The following is a 15,004-nucleotide window of genomic DNA, read 5'->3' on the forward strand; positions in this document are numbered from 1 at the left end:
AGCAGTAACAAATAAAATTCCCAAGATATTTAGGCAGGCCAATGAGACATCAAGAAGCTACAGAGCAGAATCGTTGGGTTGGTTGAAGTCGCAATATAACAGTACAGGCGTGTGGGTACTGGGTAGGCAGCAGCAGATCTGAAGCTGGCTGTCTCTTCCTTTCCCCAACCCCGGGCTCTACTGCTGCACACAGCACACTCCTGCCCGGCATGGCGAGACTGGGAGGACGCAGAGCGAGCAGCTTGTTTGCAAGCAACGAAAACCTCTTTTGTGCCGTTGCATGCACCGAACGGGCGGGCCCCACCTCCCGTTCCTCCCTCCCCCAGCCAGCCACCCGCGCACCGGAATATGTACCCGCTGCCCCACCTCCACCCCCGCCTCTGCCTGGGGCCCGCGCACCGCGGACGGCGGGCGATGCAGGGGTCGCGAAGTGGCGCCGCGAATCCGAGTAAAAAAAGCGCACCCCCACTCCCCCATCGCGGCGCTTTTTAAATTCCCGTGGCCAAAAATGGCCCTGCTTGGAACACGCTACGATTCCAATGCGCATATTTTTCGATTTTTTTAAATATATAGAGTATTAAATGAAATTTATTTGTAAATTTTTTTTAGGAATGGAGTAACTTTTCGCGATGAATTTAATAACTGTAATTAATTAATAATTAGCTACAGTAGTAACCATCCTCTAATCACGCGGTCAAAGATCTCATTAGATTTTTTAAAGTTTATAGCGCAGAAATTCTGAAATTAATTTTGTAAACTGACTTTATTTAATATCATAATTAGGGGTCAAAATTTTCTAACACTCGCGGCGCAGACAACCAAACCAAACACGGACAATATCCGCGGCCCGGGCGCAGGCCACACGTGATGCCCGTGCGCGCGCGGCCCGGGCTGACGTGGCGGGGCGGGCCGGGGCCCAGGCAGGAGTCGGCGTCGTCCGAGTCGGATCGTATGTGGAGCGATGATTTCCCGGGACGGGTCAAAATGTGTGGCGTGCGTGTGCTTCCGGTTCCGGTGGTGATGGCCTATGTGGCTCTGTTCAGTGTGGACTCCCCAGCCGGCTGGCTGTTTGGCTACCTCCGCTTGGCTGCTGCCAATAATGGACTAGAATACTAGATTAAACTCGTAGTATGCTTGGGCTTGCACGACTTCGCGTGATTGCAATTGCCAAATCGAGAGGAGAACCGTGCCCTGCGCATGACGATTGCGTCGCTGATGATTGGTTGTGTGGTAATAAGTAGCAAAAAGCCATAAGGTTTCGTGGAGTTCCGTAGGAGATAAAACACGGTGGAAATGTAGGTTCGGGGTGCGGAACCGGCTTCTGGAGGTGTGGCGGTGAAGGGACGAGAGTACGCGCGCGCTCACTTGGTAGAGTTTTAAATTATAAGGATTACGTACGCACATATTATTGTTTTCAGCAATTTTAAATGTAGGAGTATGATAGGAGCACCAAGTTTTGGGAAACTAGCTGTTCGACGTGTTTGTTTTGTGTACGTTGTCATTGTGATAAAAAAAAGTTCAAAATCAGGCACAGTGAATTCACCAATGTTTAGTACCATATACGCAAACAAACACTCTTTTCGGCTGGCTGGTGGCTGGTGCTGATTTGTTGCGAGAGAAAAATATTGTTGACTGACTGGTAGCTGGTAGCTGATGCTGATTTGGTGTGAGAGAAAAATACTGTTAGCTGGTTGAAACGAACAGAGTGAAAATGAATTAGTTCCGGTCATGTAGCAAAGGATTTGGAAAATTTTACAAGCGACAAAGTCCCAAGTCAGCGTACTCTAAAATGAAACTCTATTGAATCGATCGCATCAAATTCGTACGTTGTACCAATCAGATGTGAGGTTATTCAAAGCGTGTAGCGTGTTAGGTTAGCTGTTCCGAGAACACGGAATCATTGATCACGAATTTGATTAGCTCCACGGGAACTTGAGCTGTCCCACGACGAGTAAGTTTGTACTACTTCACGCTCTACAACTCTGACTGTCCGACACCAGAAAGGAAATGTGAAAAGAAACAAGGTTAAGAACTCTAACTACTTGCTATATTTACCATCAGCAAGGTCCCCCTCTTCTGTGAAAGGAAAAATAACCGAGGGGGCCAAGTGCAAAAGCCTCCCCACCCCAGGCGCTATATAAAGGCAGGAAGAGGATCGGTGCCAAGCGGAGGCGACGGACCACGGACCAGAGAGAGCTCACCGCCGTCGCGAGATAAACCACCCGTGGCTCCACGGATTCCGAGCTGCCGCTGCCCGTCGGGAGGAAGATGACGGTGGGCGCCGGGATCGCGGTCCAGGACGGGAGCCTGGTGGCGCTGGGGGCCAAGATCCTGCGGGAGGTGCGCGGCAATGTGCACGTCACGCCGGCCGCCGGGGGCGGCCTCACCAACGGCGCCTTCCTCGGCGTGCGGTCCGCGCCCGCCGGCAGCCGCAGCGTCTTCCCCGTTGGGAAGCTCCGGTATGTATTCCCCCGCATTCTTCAGCTCTGCTCTGTTTGGGACGTTTCTTTGCTCTGAAATTTCCGGATAAGGTAATCTGTTTGTTTGTGATGGTTCACCCATAAGTTCAGTTGATTTTGTGCACCGTATGATGTTATTTTCCCCAAATTTTGTTTTCTGAACTACCGATGCTGTTTGTGAGAAGAGGAGATTTTTGGGACTGTAGTTTTGTTGCATACAGCTTTTTGTTTGTTTTCTGCTTGCTGCAAAGGTCACTTCAAAGGCGAAAAAATTGCAATACTAGGACTGCAAACATTGACCGATGTGGGGCCAATGACAAAACTGCAAAGTCCAATGTTTGCAGTCCCATTTTTGCAAATTTCTCTTCAAAGGCCGTTCACGAGGATAAAGAAAAGAACCGAAAAAGAAAAACTGAAGTCACGCCATGCTTGTGTTGCAGGGACCTACGGTTCATGTGCACTTTCCGGTTCAAGATGTGGTGGATGACGCAGAGGATGGGCTCGTCAGGCCGGGACATCCCCTTCGAGACACAGTTCTTGATCGTCGAGGGCACTGATGGACCGCAGTTCACCAGCGATAGCACCGAGCGACCTGTGGTGTACACTGTCTTCCTTCCGATATTGGAGGGGTCATTCCGTGCTGTTCTTCAGGGGAACGCTGATGATGAGCTGGAGATTTGCTTGGAGAGTGGTAACTAAGGCAACCATATAAATATCACCTCTTTGACTTGGTACAGTATCACGCGATATAATAGTGTTTTTTTTGTCACCATAATTCAGGTGATCCAGATGTGGAATCCTTTGAAGGCACCCATCTTGTTTTCGTCGGTGCTGGATCGGATCCATTTGAAGTGATCACAAATTCAGTAAAGTAAGTCAATGCCTTCTCTGATGAACATCATTATTTTAATCCACTATTTCGCGTGTGTCATTTCCTTTAAGTTTCTGATTCAATTTGCCAGCCACTTTCTTTAAATGAATAGCTTGCTATATGAAATAACATCAATCAACTTGATGCAGAGCTGTTGAGAGGCACTTGCAGACGTTTTCTCACAGGGAAAAGAAAAAGGTAGTGAGATGTTTCTTGAAGAAATGGTATATGCATTTTTGGTTTCTGTCTGTTTCAGAGTTCTGAAGTTCAACTTGCTGCAGATGCCAGACATTCTAAACTGGTTTGGTTGGTGCACGTGGGATGCATTTTACACAAACGTTACTGCTGAAGGAGTGAAGGAGGGATTACAGAGGTCTTTACTGATCTTACAACGTAACCCCAAATCCTAAATTCTACCACATTATCAGTATACTGAGACACCCGATATATCTTTTCTTTATTTTCAGCTTTCAAAAAGGTGGAGTTTCTCCTAAGTTTGTCATAATTGACGATGGATGGCAATCGGTCGGTATGGATCCCGTGGGAATTGCGTGCTTAGCTGATAACTCAGCCAAGTAAGAAGTAAACCTATTATGCTTTGCCAGCAATACTTGATTTCTGTACAAAATCTAGAGAGTTTCAGTTCAAGTTCTGAACTTTGGCTGTTTTGTCTATCAGCTTTGCAAACAGGTTGACTCACATTAAGGAGAACCACAAGTTTCAGAAAAATGGGAGGGAGGGTCACAGGGAAGATGATCCAGCAAAAGGCCTTGCACATATCGTCAGTGAAATTAAAGGAAAGCATGAGCTGAAGTATGACATCATTCGATAATTTGTTGTCTCATTCAGTTTACAAATGACAATTTTTTGAAGTTCATCTTTCTGACATATTATGTCAAATAATTCAGGTATGTGTATGTGTGGCACGCGATTACCGGATACTGGGGTGGAGTCAGGCCAGGTGTTGTTGGAATGGAGCAATATGAATCGAAGATGCAGCACCCTGTGTCATCACCAGGAGTTCAGAAAAACGAACCCTGTGATGCTTTGAACAGTATAACAACTAATGGACTGGGCCTTGTGAACCCTGAAAAAGTATTCAGTTTCTACAATGAGCTCCATTCTTATCTTGCATCTGCTGGGATCGATGGAGTTAAGGTGGACGTGCAGAACATCCTTGAGACACTAGGTGCTGGCCATGGGGGAAGGGTACTGCTGGCTAGAAAGTATCAACAGGCTTTGGAAGCTTCCATCGCTAGGAACTTCCCTGACAATGGCATCATATCATGCATGAGCCACAACACAGACAACTTATATAGGTAACATCTAATATCTTGTGCTAAAATATCTTGAAAGCATTGCTTGGTGGTTGGTGCAATTACCTGACATTGCAGTTTTTAACACGCTCCTGTTCTTGCTGCAGTTCAAAAAGGAGCGCAGTTGTGAGAGCCTCTGATGATTTCTGGCCGAGAGACCCGGCTTCCCATACTATACACATTGCATCTGTTGCCTATAACACTGTCTTTCTCGGAGAATTCATGCAGCCTGATTGGGACATGTTCCATGTGAGTATTAATACTTTTCTCCTTCTCTGTTTACAATACGACTTCTTTTATGGCTTGGCTGCTAATGTCTTTTGTTTCCATGCCATCAGAGTGTTCACCCTATGGCTGAATACCACGCTGCAGCCCGAGCAGTTGGCGGTTGTGCCATATACGTCAGGTAAATAAAAAATGTTTGGGCAACACAGAATTATTTACATTGCGATGCATTGAATTATATATATACTAGCAATAAGATGATGGTTAACTTATTTGTGATTTTCCAGTGACAAGCCTGGAAGCCATGACTTCAATTTGCTGAAGAAGCTTGTGCTTCCTGACGGATCGATCCTGCGTGCCAAACTCCCTGGGAGACCAACCAGAGACTGCCTGTTCTCCGATCCTGCCAGGGACGGCAAAAGGTTAGCAGCAGCCTTCTAGCAACTTCTTTATACTACATGATGTGAGCTCAACCGTTCTGAAACCTTCTTATGATTGCAGCATCCTCAAGATCTGGAACCTGAACGATCACTCCGGTGTCATTGGCGCCTTCAACTGCCAAGGTGCTGGCTGGTGCCGGGTAGGGAAGAAGAACCTTGTCCATGATGAGCAGCCCGGAACGGTCACCGGTGTCATCCGGGCACGGGATGTGGACTACCTTGCAAAGGTTGCTGATCAAAGCTGGAACGGCGACGTGATCGTGTATTCGCACGTCGGAGGTAAATCATCATTTCTGCTGAACTGTTCATCTTAACAATCTTTCAGATTAATGACAAGCAATCTGCTGTCCATATTTTTCAGGAGAGGTGGTCTACCTGCCGAAGAACGCCTCCTTGCCCGTGACGCTGAGATCACGCGAGTACGAGGTGTTCACCGTCGTCCCAGTGAAACGCCTGCCGAGTGGCGCCTCCTTTGCGCCGATCGGCCTGACCGGAATGTTCAACTCCGGCGGCGCGGTGAGGGAGCTGAGATTCGGCGAGGACGCAGGCGTCCAGCTCAAAGTGCGGGGCTCGGGCACTGTGGCGGCATACTCAGCAAAGCCGAAGAGTGTAGCCGTCGATTCCACGGTGGTTGATTTCTCCTACGACGAGGCCTGTGGTCTGGTCACCTTTGAGCTTGGCCTTCCCAAGCAAGAACTGTACCTGTGGACCGTTTCGGTAGAGTACTGAGATCGATGTAATGAGAAAAGTTTTTTTTTAAAGATGTAATGAGAAAAGTTCAGATATGGCTTCCTGAGTATCTGTCAAAAGTAAAGAGAGAGGCTTCTGAATGTTTGACGTCAGGAGATGTTTTTCAGTGTTTACAGGCCAATAAGGCCTTCCATTGGCAATTCGAAGATCAGATAGCAGACTTGGTTCGTTTGCTTCCCACCCCATCTTAACAATCCATCATCTACCATGGCACGGATCTCCGATCTCAAACACTGGAAGTTTCAAAAGGAAAAAAACTTACGGATATGTAGAATTTCTGGAAAAGTTGACCCGATAAAATTTTCATAGCAAAATCCTATTGTTGGAAAAGAGAGAGAGAAAGAGGCTGCGACCATCGGGCAGTGTGGGCCGAATGTTGGCCCTGGGCCCAGGCCCCTGGCAATCAGCTCAGCCCAACGAGTCCACACACCAGCCCGGCCCACGGCAACCAGCTCACTCGGCGTCCCGTGGAGGGAGGACTCGCACCACGCCGGGCCGGCGGCGGCGCGAGCACGCACGCACGCGCGCGCCACGAGGTGGTTTAGGCTTCATTTTCCGTGGGGAACCACCGGATCTAGCGCAAAACCACCACCTCCCCGACGTGGCCGCCGCCTAAACCCCACGCGCTCCCCCAACTCTCTAAACCCCGACGAGCCGCCGCCGGGTTCTTCTTCCTCCGCAAGCCACCTCGCCGCCGCCGCCAGGGCCACGATGGGGAGCAGGGTGGCCGCGGCGCTGCTCCGGCGTGGCAGGGACCAGGCCTCGGCCATGATGATCCCCCGCCTGGCCCCGAGGAGCGCCCCCGCCCCCGCCCCCGCTGTTCCCAGGATCGGATCCGGCTCCGGCTCCGGCTCCGGCTCCGGCGGCCGCGGCGGATGCCTCCTCCCGCCGCGGCCGGGTGCGACGGGGGCCTTCTCCTCCGCTTCCCGATTCGCCCCCTTCCACGCCTTCCGCTCCCTCGCCCCCAAGGTCAGCGGGTCTCTCTGCTCTCCTCCCGCTTTCTCTTCCTGCGTAGTACCTTCGCTTCCCCCTTGTTGATGCCGTTATCTCGAGGAAATGTGGATCCTTCTGTGACGGGAGCAATTTCGAGGGAAATGACTCAGGTCCAATTTGTACTGCGTACTAATGTACAATCATTTTTGGGGCGATAGCTTTATCTGATTGGCCATGCTTGTCTTCGAAATTCTAGATGCTTAACTGATCTGCTAGCGAATTAGCATACGGTTGGATGTGCTATCTGGCTTGTAGAGGTTTATCTGATGGATCATAGTGCATTAGCTGTAATGAAGCTTGCCTTGTATGGCTGTTTAGAATTTGAGATCACAAGGAATAACTTATGTGATTCAACTGTGCACAAGGAATTTTTGGTGAAGAGACACTCGATACCCCAGGTGCTGCAGTTAATCAAAAATTGAAAATGGCTGATGATTTTATATGCGATGCATGATGCAGTTTTGTTAGATACATGAAATGCACACATCATCCGCACATCCCATTTCTTAAACATTAAAGGTATATGCTACCTAGTGCAATATGAAATTCATCTGTTGGCCTTTTCTTTAAAATTTAGATCTGAGTCAAATGTTCCATTTTTAGACCTTACTGGGCCAATGCACAAGAAAAATGTCAACTGCCACAGCAGCATTGAACTCAACGATGGTCAATGGAGCAGCGAATTCTGGATTAAAGCTGCTTGTTACAAAAGGGCCTCAAGCACAGAAGGCTATTGGGATATGGCTTTTTGGCTGTGCTGCCTGGGTCTTTAGCCTGGTCATCCTCGGAGGAATAACTCGGCTTACACGTTCTGGTCTGTCAATGACTGATTGGAAGTTCACTGGGGAAATACCTCCAGCATCAAATGAGGCCTGGCTGCTGGAATTTGAGAAATACAAGCAGTCGCCTGAGTACAAGAGGTAAGGATGCAACTGCAGCCATTTGTTTGTGTATTGCTATTGCCTTTTGTCTTCTATTGTTGATGTCCACTGGTGGAACTAATAATGGCCTGCTACATGACACGACTGCTTATTTTTCTCTTATATTCAATTATCATGACCCTTATAGATGATTTTAGCATCTCAATAAAACATTATTCTCTTAATCTCACTACTTCAGTGCTGCTGAACTTATGTTTCTAGGATTATTTAACTGTCACAACCTATGGTATTATACTGTGGATATTTTACTGTCACAATTTATTATACAATGGAACTGACTGTATAATCTTAATGCTAACACCTTGGGAATGGTTTTCTTGATAAACTTGTGAAAGTTTTGCCATGCTTTGCTGTCCAATCCATACCTCCACTGTAAGTTTTTTTTATTGGTGCAACGTTGACTGCTCCACTGTATGTTTTTTTTATTGGTGCAACGTTGACTGTTACTAAATTGGCTGCTCATATGTCAGTCCTATTTAGCTAAAATTGGAATTAGGGAGTCAAAGAAAAATGATTCTTACCAAAGTTTTAGCATGAAACCAGGTGGCGGTCTAACCCGTTCAAAGTTGCCAAAGTTTAGTAAGGCCAACTTTTACTCTGTGGTGCATGATGCATCAAACCAAAAGTCCTCACAGTTTCCATATGTCTAATCTTGACAGTTATAGAGTTATTAACTACTATTGAATTTCAGAAAGAGTAGAAAATTATGAGTTTTGCAGCGTAGGACATCAAAGAAAAAAAAAGGATGGAGTACTGTTTTGTAGACTGTAGTAATCGATATGAGTTTCGCCAGCTATGTAGGAATAAATATTCACATGGACTCTCAGCAAAATTTATTTATTTTCGTTTAAACAACAAATAGTGTGCCCGTATGTGTTTCCTTCATCTGTTCCTTTTATGTTCCCTTCATTTAGAGAAACTGCTTTGCATACCATTTTATGCTAATGCAATAGCAGCATTCTATGAACATATCTAGGGTGAACAAAGGAATGAGCCTTGAGGATTTTAAATTTATATATTGGATGGAGTATGCACACAGAATGTGGGGAAGAGCTTTGGGCTTTTTATTTGCGGGTCCTTTTGCGTACTTTATTGCGAAAGGGTATGTTACCCGCCAACTTGGGCTCAGGCTGTCAGCTCTATTTGCACTTGGTGGTGCTCAAGGGTTGATTGGCTGGTGGATGGTGAAAAGTGGTCTTGAGGTATTTATACAATATCTTTCATTTCATGTTTCACTACTTTGAGGTTTGGAGCTTCACTATTTTTTTTTTCACCTCAGGAACCAACATCTGAGTATGTTCAACCCAGGGTTAGCCCTTACAGGTTGGCAACTCATCTAACATCTGCTTTTGTTATATACTGTGGTATATTGTGGACTGCTTTGTCAGTAGTGATGCCAGATCCTCCAACGGGATCAATGAGTTGGGTAAATGGTGCAGCAAAAATTAGGAAGTTGGCTATTCCTGTCAGTGCCGTCGTAGGCATTACTGCCATATCTGGAGCATTTGTTGCAGGCAACGATGCAGTATGTCTTACATTCTTTCTCTGTGTGTTGTTGTTTCTATCTTGAAACAAGGTATATCTTTTCTTTTATTCATCTAATTATTTATGATTGCTACAACCAGGGGCATGCATACAATTCATTCCCAAAGATGGGTGACACTTGGGTTCCTGAAGATGTATTTAGTATGGAGCCTTTTGTACGCAATTTTTTTGAGAATACATCCACTGTGCAGGTAACTTTTTCTCCTAATGATAAGTTTACAGCTTTGTTCACGTTCTCATGAAAAAGAGGCTTAGCTCCAAACGATCATGATGACTTGAATGTTTTTATTCCTCAGGGTTTGCAGAGTCACTCTCTTGTTTCTTAACCTTTGAGGCTTTGACTAGTTCATTCTGGCTAGTAACAGTCCAGATTTCTTTATCCATTCCAGTCTTGTAGATTAACCAGCTCTTCCCATTCTTGCAGCTCAATCACCGAATCCTTGCAACAATCACATTATTGTCTGTGGCTGGATTATGGCTGGCTGCAAGAAAAATAGACATGCATCCAGCAGTCAAGTCACTGATTGGGAGCACACTTGGGATGGCTGCTCTTCAGGTATTAAGTCCAGGTCCTTGAGTTTATGTGATGTTGATACTTTGGTAGTTTCTGCGCATGACTGATTAACTATCGATTATCATGCATAATTCAATCTGTATGCCAGATGAAGTTATTACATTATGCAAAATAGTACATTTGTTTTAGGCACATGAAAAAGTATAATCAAGTCTCTGGATGTGCGTGGGTGTGTGTTGGGTCTTTGTATGACTCTTTTCTACTATTCGCAGCTCTCCTGCGTGTTGGAGAGAAAAAAATGAGTATAATAAACACCTAATGAACTATCCAGTGGACAACTTTGACCCACACCAGTGTACGATACCTAATATGTTACTACATATTCTATTTCAGGTTACGTTGGGCATATCGACACTCTTGATGTACGTCCCTACATCATTGGGCTCAGCGCACCAAGCTGGAGCATTAACTCTATTGTCACAGATGATTCTTCTCACTCATACTTTAAGAAGGCCGTCACCAACTCTTCTTAAATCGCTTGCGGCTGCTGCGAAACAAACCTGATACTACGCCTTGAAAATTTTCGTACAACAATTTACCCTACTAACATGCATGGCTGCCCTTGTTTCTTTGCACCCCACCCGACTACTGAAGCTTTTGGCCAGAAAAGCATGCTACGCTTGAATAAAGTGTCCTCCATGATAGTGCTGAGTATTAGAATATTTAATTTTTAACACATTCTGTTTTGACATGTGAACTCTTGTACCATTGTGCCCGTGGAAGCGGATGGATTTGTACCCTGAGCTTGTACACAAGCCTCAGTTCCCTTTCTATTCTTGTGTACCAGACCAGGGCTAATCAGCCAAAAATAATTTTGAGAATGTGTGATCTCAGCACATATTCATGTACACTAGAACATTCGGCACGCGATGCGAGCCCTACTATTTGAAGAATCAAATGCAAGCAACCATAAGTCAATAAAAATGGCAAACTATATGCATAGTATAAGATGAATTCAATAAGACCCTTTTCTGGCACGAAACAATTTTCCATATGGGTTTCAACACCAATCAACAAATTGAGGACCCAATCTGTCTATCTAATAATCTGTTGACTTCTCTCTCGTAGAGAGTTCTCTTGACAGGTTCTTCATCCTTCAGACCACAAATGCTTTGATACTTTTCTTGTAATAAAGCATCATCTGCTTTGCCATTAGCATTGGTTAGCACTTTGAAGAAGTTACCATATTCAAGTAGGGTTGTAGAAACATTGTGTTTCATATTTTGAACATCACTCACGAAATAGTAACTATGCTTTGTGTTTTGCTGATAATTGCTTTCTCTGTAAACAAAATGTATGTCTCCTTTTGTCCAAACTACTAAGCCTCCTGTTTTTATCTGAGGAAAAAGGCAACCCATCAAAGAGAATCATAATTTTTGAACTTAAAACCAATAACGGAATAATCATACCACTAAAAGTGCTCAAAAATAATATGGTTGGCACTAAAATAATCTTTTCTTTGTAAACAGACCACGACATATTGACCCCACAAGGCACATATGACAGTTGTAAGCCCAAAAAACCATGGATGGTGTCGATACCCTGCAGCTGGGGTACCCACTCCTACTGTGCCAAGACTCGCGTAGTTATCCGTAACTACGTCCTAAGGAGCTGAGCAGCCGGACCCCTGGGGTCCGACTCCATCTCACCGGACCAACGGTCCCAGACCCGCTTCCCGCTCGGGGACGGGTCCGGTGTCACCACGTGTCCCAGAGGTGGAAATGCTCAGCACCTGTGGCCACGGACCCGGACCCCCGCAGATGGGTCCAGGACCTCCACGTGCCATCCGGACTCCCGCAAATGGATCCGGGACCTCCACGTGCCTATCCGGACCCCGTGAGCTCTCGGCTCAGCTAGCTGCTCGGGAGGGGTCCGGAGCCGCCACGTGTCACGCGGGGGCGGGCACAAGCCTTCCGCTGGAAGCTCCCTCACCCACCCGCATTAAGTGCGAGTGGTTGAGGCGGGCTCTGCTGCCTCTGGGTACGGGGCAGTTTTTGTCAGTCCACACTATGGATCGCCAGTTACCGAGGCGGCTCGTCAGTTACCAAGGCAAGCATTAAAGACTCAGCGCCGCGCGCATGGGCGACTAGTCATGATGACTAGCTACTGACTGGAGCAACAGTGCACGCTGCTACAGTGGACTGAGTCAGTAGTTCGCGCTTCATCATGACCTCGACGCGCGGCTGCAGAGGCTAGACTCTACTCTGACAGGACAGCTCAAGACCATCCCTAGTCAGAAGCTACGCACGGAAGCCGACGACAAGATCTCCGGATCTGAGGCATTGAAGGCCAAAGTGTAGTTTATAATACATCGTCGGGTCCACATGCCGGGGCCCCGCTCAGTGTACGTGCTCCCCTTGGACATATAAAAGGGAGAGCACGCCCGCTAGAACACGAGGGGGGGGACCGGAAGGCCTCTCGGGCACACACAAGCTCTCGCAGACTCTCTCGAGGCAAGGCAATACAACACACAGTGGACGTAGGGTATTACGCTCCGGCGGCCCGAACCGCTCTAAACCTGCTGTGTTCATCGTGTTCTTGAGCGAGATCGGACTAGTCGCCAGCTAACCCCCGAGTACTCACCCTCTGGGCTTAGGCGGGTGCATTCCGCCACCCGGCCGTGGTCTGCCACACCACGACAGATGGAGTAAACAACAGAATCAAAAGAAAAACTCAAAAACACTAAATCCATAAATGGTTTCTTAACAAATGGTTGCAAGCCCCAAAAAACATGGGCGCCCTGCAGCGGGGTTCATCCTTCTCAAATGGTTTCTTCTAATCAGGTAAATGCTACATCCAACCATAAATATTCCATCAGGTTAACATGTCATTTCAAGGTTTTTATAAGTAAAAAACTGGCTACAGAATTTTTTGTAGCACAAAATATGAGTGCATATTTTGGATCACATTTTAACATTCAAAATGTCAAAAATAGTATGAGCTGGAACAACACAGCCAGCACAGATGCAGCAGGATGTTCAGAGTAAGGAAATAACCAAATTTTATCCAGAAACAAGTTTGAATATACTGCTGGTGTCTATTCCAGTATTTCAACAATCCTGTAACAAACCTTGTAAAGGAGTTTAATCATGGCAACAACATTTTCCGGCTTCTGATCAAGTGGAGACCCCTGCAACAAGATAACCATAGCGAGTCTGCAATCAAAAAACTGAAGCAAAGGACATAATCTTAAACAAATTACCAACAAAACCTATGTAGTTTTGTACAAATGGGTAAAAGCGCCAAACTACATACCATGGATCATGACTTACTTGATAAGCTACAATAAAAATACTGATAAATGTACTATTTCAGCTTAACATGGCACGTTTAAAAGCACATACTGTTAGTTGATATCACACCAAATAACATAAGAAGAAGCAATAGTACAGTTGGCTTATTGAGTTATAATGTCCATTCCAGGAATAATTACCTTTGCACAAGCAAAACCTGTTGCAAGAGTGTAGTGCTTGACAGACTTGCCTCTTAGACTATTGATGTTCCAAATAGATTGAGAGTCACCTGCAGAAGCAGAACCAAATATATTAGGAAAGCCTCACAAAACCACATTTTGTGAAACTCCAAAAAAACAATTTATATGATTTGCCAAAAAACTGACCATTTCATAAACAAAAAATATATAGATTTGACAACATCGTGACCCCTCCTTGATGAATCATAAAGATAAGATAACTTCCGCAGGATCAAACCATGCCACTGGGAATGAGCAATGATACATGTTCTGCCCATCTATCAGCATTGTAGCAGATGCTGCATAAGGCAGTATAAACCCATGATAGGCGTCAAACTAAAGTCCATGCAAATTAAAGTACATGATATTAAAGAAAATAAATGGCACATTGATAAGGAAATGTAAAGTAAATGATCAATATCGGATCTTTGCTCCCATTCCCACGGCAAGAACCAATGCAGCACAAGCAGCAACATCAAAACCGCACCACCAATCTCCCTGTCACACGCAAAATCGAGCACATAGCAGCAAAATCGATCACATAGTAGCAAAATTGATTCCCCTCGCTGCTCCATCTCCCTATGCGGACCAGCCCAACGCAGCAGCAAAATTAATTCCTTTGTTTGCTCCTACCGACCTCTTGGTGGGCAGCGCATGCTGGTTGGGTGCGGCCAGCTCGGGGGCAGGCGGCGGCGCAGGTGGCTCGGGAGGGAGGGGACGCGACAACGCGGCTGGTCTTTTGGGGCCCGCACTGGGAAGCGGCCACGCATCGCCGGAGCAGGAAGGCATGGCGCGCACCAGCAGCTCGAGCAGGTGGACGGCCGCCGGTAGAAAGGAGAGCGTACCTGGCAATAATCTCCATCGAGGCGCTGGCTGGACAACTCCGTGGGTGCCTGAGAGCATCGGCCGTTGCTGTCGCAGATGGATGGCCGGACGGAGCTTTTACATGTTGGAGTCGAGGGGATGAAATTAAAAGAGACAGAGAGAGCTCGATTTGGACCTAGTTTTTCACTATTGAACTCTCAAAATTAAGATGTCAAAATCAAGATGAGGGGTGAGATGGCCACACCGTGCAGCGCCTGCACCTGCGCCCGCGCTGCTCCTCCTCCTCGCATGCGCGCCGCCGCCGCTAGCGGCCGCGCCTCTATCTCCCGCGCGCAGCCGCTGCCGGCAGCGCTGCGAGCAGGCTCGAGGGGTGAGGGGCGGGGAGGGGAAGAAGATGCTGAGAGAGAAGAAGAGAGGAGGCGCTGCCAGTGTAGAGAGAGAGAGGAGGCGACACGTTCAGGAGTGGGATGGTGTGGATCCCGCGGGAGCGGGCGGCGGCGGCGATAGAGAGCAAGAGGAGCGGCAGAGTAAAGGGGCGATAGAGGCACGCGGAGAGGGAGAAGGAGAAGGGGAGGCGGCAGCCTGCGCGGGGA

At 46.9% G+C, this 15,004-nt stretch overlaps 2 protein-coding genes and 1 long non-coding RNA gene across 3 annotated transcripts; 2 read left to right on the forward strand and 1 right to left on the reverse strand.

Annotated features, from left to right (window-relative positions):
- Positions 1 to 2,167: 2,167 nt before the first annotated feature.
- Positions 2,168 to 6,141, forward strand: LOC120713672 (probable galactinol--sucrose galactosyltransferase 1). Its single transcript, XM_039999615.1, has 13 exons — positions 2,168 to 2,459; positions 2,900 to 3,150; positions 3,240 to 3,330; positions 3,480 to 3,528; positions 3,612 to 3,703; positions 3,798 to 3,905; positions 4,009 to 4,143; positions 4,239 to 4,649; positions 4,754 to 4,895; positions 4,985 to 5,052; positions 5,159 to 5,293; positions 5,373 to 5,590; positions 5,673 to 6,141. The coding sequence occupies exons 1-13, from the start codon at positions 2,269 to 2,271 to the stop codon at positions 6,038 to 6,040; spliced, it is 2,259 nt and encodes a 752-aa protein (XP_039855549.1). The 5' UTR covers positions 2,168 to 2,268; the 3' UTR covers positions 6,041 to 6,141.
- A 485-nt stretch (positions 6,142 to 6,626) lies between these two features.
- On the forward strand, positions 6,627 to 10,962 carry LOC120713673 (cytochrome c oxidase assembly protein COX15-like). The gene is made up of 7 exons (XM_039999616.1): positions 6,627 to 7,030; positions 7,658 to 7,974; positions 8,972 to 9,197; positions 9,275 to 9,520; positions 9,621 to 9,731; positions 9,965 to 10,096; positions 10,448 to 10,962. The coding sequence occupies exons 1-7, from the start codon at positions 6,773 to 6,775 to the stop codon at positions 10,616 to 10,618; spliced, it is 1,461 nt and encodes a 486-aa protein (XP_039855550.1). The 5' UTR covers positions 6,627 to 6,772; the 3' UTR covers positions 10,619 to 10,962.
- Positions 10,963 to 11,150: 188 nt separating this feature from the next.
- Positions 11,151 to 14,246, reverse strand: LOC120713674. Its single transcript, XR_005691236.1, has 4 exons — positions 13,734 to 14,246; positions 13,548 to 13,636; positions 13,185 to 13,244; positions 11,151 to 11,451 (listed from the first exon to the last, which is right to left on the reverse strand). It is a non-coding gene; the product is annotated as an uncharacterized LOC120713674 (long non-coding RNA).
- Positions 14,247 to 15,004: the final 758 nt, after the last annotated feature.

Source organism: Panicum virgatum, chromosome 6K, assembly GCF_016808335.1.
Source record: "Panicum virgatum strain AP13 chromosome 6K, P.virgatum_v5, whole genome shotgun sequence".
Classification (NCBI taxonomy): domain Eukaryota; kingdom Viridiplantae; phylum Streptophyta; class Magnoliopsida; order Poales; family Poaceae; genus Panicum; species Panicum virgatum.

Excerpts from the sequence above, each read along its gene's own strand:
- LOC120713672 (XM_039999615.1), top strand. The coding sequence starts at position 2,269 with ATGACGGTGGGCGCCGGGATCGCGGTCCAGGACGGGAGCCTGGTGGCG. Across the intron at positions 3,704-3,797 it reads GTGAAGGAGGGATTACAGAG|CTTTCAAAAAGGTGGAGTTT; the intron begins GTCTTTACTGAT and ends CTTTATTTTCAG. Across the intron at positions 5,294-5,372 it reads CCTGCCAGGGACGGCAAAAG|CATCCTCAAGATCTGGAACC; the intron begins GTTAGCAGCAGC and ends TTATGATTGCAG.
- LOC120713673 (XM_039999616.1), top strand. The coding sequence starts at position 6,773 with ATGGGGAGCAGGGTGGCCGCGGCGCTGCTCCGGCGTGGCAGGGACCAG. Across the intron at positions 9,521-9,620 it reads TTGTTGCAGGCAACGATGCA|GGGCATGCATACAATTCATT; the intron begins GTATGTCTTACA and ends TGCTACAACCAG. Across the intron at positions 9,732-9,964 it reads AGAATACATCCACTGTGCAG|CTCAATCACCGAATCCTTGC; the intron begins GTAACTTTTTCT and ends CCATTCTTGCAG.